We start from the raw sequence: 9,376 nt of genomic DNA, 5'->3' as shown, positions 1-9,376 counted from the left end.
TGCCCCTACATGGGGTCAGGGCCGTAGCCATAGCTGCAGCTGCTGCTTGCCACCTCTGCACCCTGCCATCTCCCCTCCTATAGTCTTTCTCCCCACCACCCTCCCACACAGCCTTTGCTGTCCTGCTTGCCCCTCTCCCTCCCCTGCCGTTTAGCCTTGCTCTGTACTGGCAGGTTCTTCTGAACACAGCCCCAACCCAGCCCTGCTGTGGTGGCATGCAGCATGCAGTCCAGACAGCTGCTACAGGGGCTGAGCTCACTGCCTCAGGTTAGAATGGGATTGGAGTCCACTGTAATGGAGCAACCCTCCAATAATTAGGTTCTATATATGGAACATTATAACAAATGTATACATTTTTCATGTATAGAATCTGGGGAGTTCATCTTAAGGTTGTCAGAGGTACAGGATGTAGGAATACATTGAGTCTGTAGCATTTTCTTGATTTACTTATTTATTTATTTATTTCCCCCCACCATTTGTGACCTGAGATCAGAGCCTATTGCTGGTTAGAATTCCCCACCACATTCTCAGCAACCTAGAAGGAGAAACTGTGTGAGGGGGGGAGCGGGTTCCATTCCTCTCCTACTCAGTGGCTTGTGCAAACTCTTCCCCCTCGTGGTCTCTCTAACTTTCTGCCATTGCACCATACTTCCTTGGTATGTAATTTCAAGTACATTACAGTAATTCACCGCCTCCTAAACACAAAGTCCTGGCACTGCAATGGTGTTGCTTCATCTACTTAGCTCTGTTGTGTTTGTTTTCACTCTTCTGAAATGTGCCGTCATGCAGCACACTGACATTGGTGAAGTCTGCCTTTACACTAGTGCAAATACAGTGCATACAAATTATGTACAGCTCTGCACCAGTGAATTATTGTATTCTGGCATTACCCCTCAGAATGCTGAGATCAATTCTGTGCTGGTGCAAGTTACAGTAGTGTACAGGCTGTGATGCACTGTAGTCAGTTTTATCTCTATCCCTTTGTACAGTGTGGACTGTTATCGGCTCCCCTGACACCTTACGGTGAGGCACCTGTAATGGCACATTCTAATTAAGAATTAAGATTGAACAACAGTTTTCTGAGACTTTTTTCCCCCCACTCCAGTTCAAACAGCTATGTGGACTTTTCTCCAATTTTTCTCTTCGTTGTTTGTTTTTTGGGGGGGACAGAGGCTAAAGTTGGGAAATGCAGATTCAAATCATGCTGGGCAGGCATCTTCTATTTCCTAGCAAAATGTTCTAACCACCTTGCCATACCAGATCACCTCTTGAAGCTGGCCTATTGTACCTGCCATTTAATATTCTTTGGACATAAAACCGCACTGGGAATGCTTCAGATTCATTAGGAGCAAGGGCCCAGACTAGAATTAAGAGACCCCTCCATTCTAGAAGGCATCTCCGAGTTGTGTACTCTGGCTTGTTCTTTTCTTCTTGGCTCCGCATGACTCCCTCTCTTGGCAAATAAAAAGTAAGATGCCAGTTGCATTGGCTTGTACGCATGCTGTTTTGCATCCTCTTCTAGGTGAGCAATTTGTAGTGGTTGCTTCAAGGCTGTGAGTGGGGAGCAGGGGAACAGTCCCTGTGTCATGGGGCGTTAAAGACTCTAGCCTGGAAAGCATTATCACTCCTGGTCTGGAGAGTACTCTGGTTGCTCTTATGAGTGGTACTGGAGAAGTGCAGAAGAGAACCAAAACCTTCTCCTTTTCTTTTTCACTGCAGAATTGCCGCTGCCACCCCCACCCCCTCTAGGAGAGGAGATGGCACTCTCTCCAAACAGTGCTTTTCCCCCTCCACCACCACCCTTTGAAGAACCATTCCCCCCAGCCCCAGAGGAGGTTTTTCCTTCTCCTCCTCCTCCACTCATGGCTGAGGGCCTTGGGACTGGAGTGTCCATCCCACAGGTGAGCAGAACCACAGCTGGTCAGTGGTTTCAGTTGGGCCAGTTCAGTTCCTTGCTTTGGTCTGAGCATGTGGGTTAAAAGACAGTATTGCCTAGTATTGGGACAGCTTTTCTGTGCGTGCAGAGTTCAGCAGTGGGAAGATGCAGAAAGTGGGAGGGGTCCAGAGCTCTATCACTGCAAATACTGGGAGAGAGAACAGAGTGCTCTGCTCCTGGGGAAGGCATGACTTGCAAACATGCTATGGAGCAATATACCCGGAATGTGTACTCCTCACTGATCACAGTGCTTGGAGACCATGTGCCTAATCCCCATCTATCACCTGAACCTCCCTGCATACCCTAAACCAGCTTCAGTTTTGTTCCATGAGCCCAGTCCCACAAAATTCCACTGCAGCAGATAGCAGGGGAGGGGATACACCTAGGGCTGTGGCACTTCATGTTGGGATGGTCCCTGCAATATACTCTGTTGTTCCTTCCTTCTGCATGATTGGTGGCCCAGGTACGTGGGAAAGTGAGCAGCATAGATCTGGAGATTGACTCTCTGTCCTCAATGCTGGATGACATGGAGAAGAATGACCCTTTCAAATCCCGGGTGAGCTGCACCATGGTGCACTGAATTGAATGGATCAGGTGTGAAGGGAAGGGGTAGCCAGTTGATTTAATTTGCAGTATAAATGGGAGGCTGAATGAATATTGTCTTAGTTGGAAGTAGCTAACCCAACTGTAGGGGGAGGATGCATAGAGGAGGGGAAAAAAACATAAGTTCTACAACAAGGTTGTCAGAACCTCCGGATAGAAGAGGTGGGGGTTGGAGTACAGAGGAAAGAAGGGTTCTTCTAGCCTTCTGGTGGGGGGTATGTGTGTGTGTTTTGTTTTATCCCTCAGCAGTCTGAGGGAATGGATTATTTTTTGTGCTTTTATATGAGATCTGGGATTGCCACTTCTTCTCTTCCTGAGGCACAGTTTCCTGTGTGCTTCATGCCGAGGGTGTGGTGTGTGTGCTCTCTCTTTCTTTTTCTTTCTCTCCCACCCCCCGCCCCCTAAAGCATGGTAGACAACTGCTAGCATGACATGCTGTCTCTCTCTCCTCCTCCCCCACCATTCTTCCCTTTTGTAGGCATCTCCTGGATCTACAGTTCCCCTGAGAACACCTGCTCTTAAAAGCCATGTGGAAACTATGTCTGCAGTGAAAGATCCTCCGGTTCCTGCTTCTTTCCCCCCCAAGATCACACCAAAACCCAGTGGAGGCTTCACACCTAAACCTCCTGGGGTGGATGTGGCCCCTGCTTCAACCCCTTGGGCAGCACCAGTGCAGTGCAGAAAATCCCCAGCCACAGAGCCACAAGTGCCAGCCCCAGTTGCTCCTCCTTTACCAGCCCAACCTGCTCCTAAATTCAACCCATCGCCCACTGTAAGCTCCCCCAAACTTGGATCCAAACCAAGTGCTAGTGCTCCAGGTGTTCCCCCTAGCTCCATGAGATTTAATGCTACTGTTCCTGGCCAGACCCGATTTACAGCCCCTTCAGCTGGGGTTTCAGCTCCAAGGCCACAGCCCCCTACTTTTGCCTATGCCCAGCAGCGAGAGAAACCCCCAGTACAGGAGAAGCTGCGTCCCACAGGACAGCCTACTACTGTCTGTGACAAGGTAAGGAGAGGAGTGCTACATTCCACATGGCTTATAGCAGAAAGAGTATCCCTGGGGGTGGGAGGGGGAAGGATGGCAGAGGAAATTCATTGTGATTTTATTGAACAGGAATGGCCAGGCAAGGGCTGTGGAAAGGACTTCACTTGTTCACCCGAGGGGGGAGGTAAATAGGCAAAAGGTGTGGGAGGTTATTCCCTAGAGTTACTGTGAAGGGCAAGAACAAAGGGGCTCCTCACCTACCTGTACATGCTGTCAAGGGTTGAATATTTCCTTCCTTCCCACAGCCAAGAATCCCTGGAGGCACTGGCTCTGAATCTCCCAGGGGTAACTCCTTGTTGACCATGAAGGAGGTGGAGGAACTAGAGATGCTGACACAGAAGCTCATGAAGGACATGGAGCAGTCGCCACAGGTGGAAGCTTCAACTTCTGGTAGGTGTGTGTATGCATATTTCCCCAGTGGAGCACCTGGGGTGACAGCAGTTATTTCCTATCTCTCACCCTCTTCTTCCTCCCCTTAGCAGAGCTCTGTGGCTTTTGTCAGAAGCCCCTGTCACGAACTCAGCCAGCTGTGCGTGCCTTGGACTGCCTCTTCCATGTTGAGTGCTTCACCTGCTTCAAGTGTGAGAAGCAGCTGCAGGGGCAACAGTTCTACAATGTGGATGAGAAACCCTTCTGTGAGGAGTGCTATGCTGTGAGTGACTCCTGGGATGGCAGATCAGGGTGGGGCTCCATATAGGCAGGAAGGAGTGGTCAGGAGGTCTGGTAGTGGTGAGCTTGGCCTCTGTCTGGGCTGCTCCCACTGTTGCACTTGGCTGCTTAAGGACAGATTGCCTTGTCTGTCTATTTTGCCACCCCTGTAGCAGTACTGTTGGGCTGGGCTGATCCTGTCTTGAATCGCCTTTCCTTCTCCCCAGGGCACCCTGGAGAAGTGTAGTGTCTGCAAACAGACTATTACAGACCGGATGCTGAAGGCCACAGGCAATGCTTATCATCCTCAGTGCTTCACTTGTGTGGTGTGCCACTGCCCTCTTGAGGGCACTTCTTTCATTGTGGACCAGGCCAATCAGCCCCATTGTGTGGATGACTACCATAGGTAGGTAGGAGACTGCACATGTAGTCATTATTTCCAAAGGAAGGAAAGCTACCTTCGCTGCCACCTGATGTACCTGGCCTTGCCGAAGGGCAGCCAGACTCCTCACTTTTATTTCTTGCACTCTTCGTTCAGCTAAGTCCCTGGTGGGAAGGCTGTCCCATAACTTCTTCATTGAATTCTGGAGTTGTGAGTGTCTTCTCTCCTTTCCTGTGTATTGTAGAAAGTATGCCCCCCGCTGCTCGGTTTGTGCTGAGCCCATCATGCCAGAGCCTGGGAAGGATGAGACTGTCCGTGTGGTGGCACTGGAGAAAAACTTCCACATGAAGTGCTACAAGTGTGAGGTGATAAGGTTTCTACCACTTTTCCTGCTCCCCCTGCTCTGGGTGTTCAGTGAACTGTATCCACTTTCATGTTAGCTGTCACTGACCATTGTGTTGTCCTCTTCTCCCCTCAGGACTGCGGGAAGCCTCTGTCTATTGAAGCGGATGAGAAAGGTTGCTTTCCGCTGGATGGGCATGTGCTGTGTATGAAGTGTCACACCACACGTGCCAAAGCTGTGCACTGATTTGAGGCACACCCCTGACACAACTGCACCCTAAATTGCATTTCCTTCCCCACAATTGTCCAACTGTCTGCTGTGCAGGGCACATTCCTCAAGGGACTCTGGAGAGTGATAGCTTTCATCATATGCATATTCCATTTCCAGCCCCTCCCTTCAAGCACTCGTCGGGACAAGATTCCCTTCCACAATCCCCAATTCCCTACCTGCAGTGCATTCCAGACTGTGGGGAGTAACATGGAAGTTGCAAGAGATCGTTCTGTTCCCATAAGCTGCCCTTAAAAGGACACATCTTAGCAGCCCTAGAGAAAAGTGGCTTTGCTTCCAATTCTGTCTTCACACTTTTGGCTCACTTGGTGAGAATAAAATACCTGATGGCTGAGAGGTGGTCTAAAGCTCAGGGTACGTTCTGCTCTTTGGAGTAGAAGTACAGTTATTTGGCATTGAGAGTGACAAGATGATGGGTACTGCCATCTGTTCCTTTTTCCTGCTGGCTCCTATAGATGCGCAGGGAGCCTGCTCTGACATGCTGGAAATCCCAGCACGTTGGAGTAAACTTGATTACCCGAGTCTGTTGGAACATGAAAATTTAATGCGCTCTGGCAGCCTTCTCTGTCATGTGTATCACCATCCCCATGCTGAAAAAATGGTGGTAGGGCACTTTGAAATAAAACACGTTCAATGAGCTTTAGTTCAAAGTGCCCTGACACCATTTTTTCAGTTTGGGGACACTGATGCACCTGATGTGTGGGCACTTTTTTTTTTTTAACTGGCACAGCTTGCTAATTAAAGCACCTGGTGCTGCATCCCAGAGCACGTGTAAAAATGCCCTAAGATACCACTCTGCCCTTCCTTCTTCCTGACTTCAGACTAACACAGTTAACTACCTCTCTAGACTGGAAAATGTTAATAGCTTTCCTTTGATGGATCTTACTGGCTGGGTTAAACCATATGTAGAAGTTCCCTATGTTTAGGGAACTTTCACGCTTCTTTCCAAAAGTTAGTTGCTTCCCAGTTCCTGTCAGCCATTTTTATCTGTGGCACTTGGTCTAGCCACCTCCTGAGAAGCAAAATTTATCAGAAGTCCTGAGAGTGCATTGTGGGGAATGGCCACAGGGCACAAGGTGAAGATCTGGTAGAAGGGTGTCTCTTCAACTGGTGAAAACTAATAATCAAAATGTACTGGCTGACTTTGCCTGTCACTGTCTTGAGCCCCTCTTTCTGGACTAGAGCCTCTTGGGGACCAAACAGGTATTTTACAATGGATACTATGTTGTCTAGCCACAGACATCTAATAAAACCTTTTCTTTTTTTTTCCCCTGTCGAAGCATCCTTGCTCCGTCTATCTACTTGCTGCATGGGAATTGTTGTTCCACCAACTATTTTCTTGTTTGTTACCTGAACCCCAGGGATATGGATTCTGCTTCTGTATGGCAGAGGAGAGTAGCTGAATTTCCTAACCTGTTATCTTCCTCAAACTGTCTAGACTTCCACCAGGAGTTAGATGCTTATGATTAAGTGCTTAGTGGAATTTTCTGTGTATCTGGACTGTTAGTTGACTAGATATATTTGAAAATTTGGCCCTTAGGATGTTCTACAATAATGAGAGTTAACTGGTTCCTTGGACTTCTTCCAATAGCTCTTATTTTGTTTTTGGGTAAGTATGGTCTCACAATGCTTCTGCTGCTCTTATGTCATAGGCTCTTGGTAACTTACTTAAGCAATTCAAATGAGTTCCCTCCATCATAATCTAGCTGCTGGTCCACCTATAACTGCAGCACTGGGTTAAGAAATGAATTCAAACTGGGTTTTTTTCCATTTTTACCCATCATTTTGAGTAATGACCATTCTTAAGGGCAACTTGGGCATTTAAGTGTGCAGACAGGTTCATCAAATAATTCTGATGCATCAGAGGAAGAAGGTTCCAGAAGTCACGCTTTGTTTTTTGCTTTCTTGCCTGTAAGACTAACAGGAATGAAAATCAGGAAAGTCTCTTTTTTTGTCACTAAAATTGGCAGCTATGACTAATAAACAAAGAGCAAAGCTGTGTACCAAAGAAGGACTATTTTCTCAGTTACTTTTCAAAGTATGATCATGTTATGAAAAGAACAAAATACGTTGTTTCTATACTTGACAGTATATTGGGTGCATATAGTCTTCTAATTTCTGAGATTAATATGTGGAATTTGACTTTAAATTCCTGAATTTTAGGTACCAATGGAACTTGTTGTGCAGACTTGGGCAAATGAAGTGATTTAGTAAATGCAGAGCAACTGATTGCCCAGGCATTGCACTGCCAACTTTGTCTGTGGGACTGTTTGTCATTAGGGCAACCATGCATAGTGTATGCCTGGGGTGTGGGGCTGGCCAATGGGCCAGATCTGGCCTACATACCGCCCTCCTTCCCTCTCCCTTTCCCCTTGCTCATTCCCTTCCCACAGCACACCTGAACTGGTGGCTGTCCCAGCTGGCCTGAGACCTACACTGCAGCACAGATAATGGAGCAGCTAGAATGAGCACAGTACCCTGCATGTAGCACAGTCTGGCCAGAACAGCTGCTGCTCTGCACATGGTGGTTGCCCCAGCTGGACTGCACTACTTGCTGTGGGGTGTATGCTGTGCATGGTGCCTGCTCCAGCCAGTCCGGGGCCCATGCTGCATGTGGCCTTCATAAGTGCCATGTGCAGTATGCATCCCAAATCAGCTGGAATGGGTGCCAGATGCAGTGCAGTCCTGGAGCTGCTAGGGTGGCCACTGCATATAGCATAGCGGCACTGCATGCAGTGTCTGTTCTGGCTGTCCTAGGATCTGTTCCCATGCAGGGTGGGTCTCAGACTTCCTGAAGTAGCAACTGGATCAGGTATGCTGGGAGAGGGGGAAGGAGCTCCTTGGGCCTGATCCAGCTTGCAGACTGGCCCTATGTCACTAATCTGGACCACAGCACTGAGTGAGTTTAACAACCCTGATTTAATGGTTTAGATGGAGGTGAATGCGCCACACTAAGTTAGGTATATACTGTTGACAGTCTTTCAAATAGAGGTTGCATACGATCAGAAATCCAGCAGCTCTTGGTGCTCACTCTGCTACATACATAGCCTAGTTTTCCTGTATTAGCCCTACCATCATGTGATAAGCTGCTGACACCATACTCTTAATTTGGATGCAGAAGGTCTCTGGTTCAAGTCTGTATGCATCACCTGTACATTTTAAGAGTGCCAACTGTTGTATGATTTTGTGTTAAGTCATACTGCTTTCAACCTCTGGGCTGTGAGACTGGTTACACACATGACAGGACATATTTTGTTGATTTAATGCGGATTGCTCAACCTGCCTGCAGGCGAAATGCAGCCTGTGCCGTCATCTCATGTGGGGCTCCCCACAGATCAGGAAATTTTGGTGGCAGGGGAAGTGTGACCATTACTACCAAATTCCTAAATCCCAAGCTAAGCCTTCCCCCTGCAGGGCTGGGTTGGGGCCTGGCCCCCCCTTCTTCCCATCTGTACCCTTGTGGAGGCAGGCCACACCCCATTTTCCCCTCTTCCACAAGGCCAGGCTGTGGCTGGGCAATGCCCCCTCTTCCCCTGTGGGTCTGAATCACCCACTTCTTTCCTTCCCTCCCACCCCACCCCTGCTGCCATATTCCCTACGCTGGGATGCCAGGCTCAAGCAGGGCTGCTCTCAGTCTCCACTAGATGGCTGGATGGTGGCCACTGTTCTGGCCCCAGGTGCTGAAATGGAACCAGTCTGGCCTATTATCAGACCAGGTATTGGTCATCTGGCTTGGTGGAGAAAAAGGTTTTTCATCACTGGACTAGTGCAACTGAAAGCTCAAAAGTTGTATCACCCATGTATGTATATACAGTGTGATATACTACGTGCTGGGGCAGGTTGTCAGTGTCCCTTTTTGCTACGACAAATAACATTTCCCTCTGGACACTTAGAGCCAGATTCTATTTCCAATGTTTAGAGCTGTATGTGGATTTGGGCACCTAGAGTGCAATACCATTCCACCCTGCTTAAATCCCTGAAGAACAGTTAATACAAAAGGTTCATAGATTCATAGATGTTAGGGTTGGAAGGGACTTCAATAGATCATTGAGTCCGACCCCGTGCATAGGCAGGAAAGAGGGTTGGGTCTAGATGACCCCAGCTAGATGCATATCCAGCCTCCTCTTGAAG

The 9,376-nt window shown here is 48.3% G+C and overlaps 1 protein-coding gene across 2 annotated transcripts in view; it reads left to right on the top strand.

Annotated features, from left to right (window-relative positions):
- ZYX (zyxin) overlaps window positions 1-5,917 on the top strand; it is a 12,201-nt gene extending 6,284 nt beyond the window's left edge. Inside the window, exons 3-10 of one of the 2 annotated variants that reach the window (XM_025200764.1) lie at window positions 1,720-1,901; window positions 2,400-2,492; window positions 3,018-3,545; window positions 3,830-3,974; window positions 4,064-4,236; window positions 4,460-4,638; window positions 4,859-4,979; window positions 5,093-5,917. In XM_025200764.1, coding sequence (XP_025056549.1) covers window positions 1,720-1,901; window positions 2,400-2,492; window positions 3,018-3,545; window positions 3,830-3,974; window positions 4,064-4,236; window positions 4,460-4,638; window positions 4,859-4,979; window positions 5,093-5,203 — 1,532 coding nt within the window. In that variant the 3' untranslated portion in view covers window positions 5,204-5,917. The remainder of the gene's footprint in view (window positions 1-1,719; window positions 1,902-2,399; window positions 2,493-3,017; window positions 3,546-3,829; window positions 3,975-4,063; window positions 4,237-4,459; window positions 4,639-4,858; window positions 4,980-5,092) is intronic. The other variant, XM_006020923.3, reaches the window with a different exon arrangement.
- Window positions 5,918-9,376: the final 3,459 nt, after the last annotated feature.

Source organism: Alligator sinensis, unplaced genomic scaffold, assembly GCF_000455745.1.
Source record: "Alligator sinensis unplaced genomic scaffold, ASM45574v1 scaffold161_1, whole genome shotgun sequence".
Taxonomy (NCBI): Eukaryota; Metazoa; Chordata; order Crocodylia; family Alligatoridae; genus Alligator; species Alligator sinensis.
The sequence above is the reverse complement of the archived record's forward strand: the minus strand, read 5'-3'. Positions and strand labels throughout refer to the sequence as shown.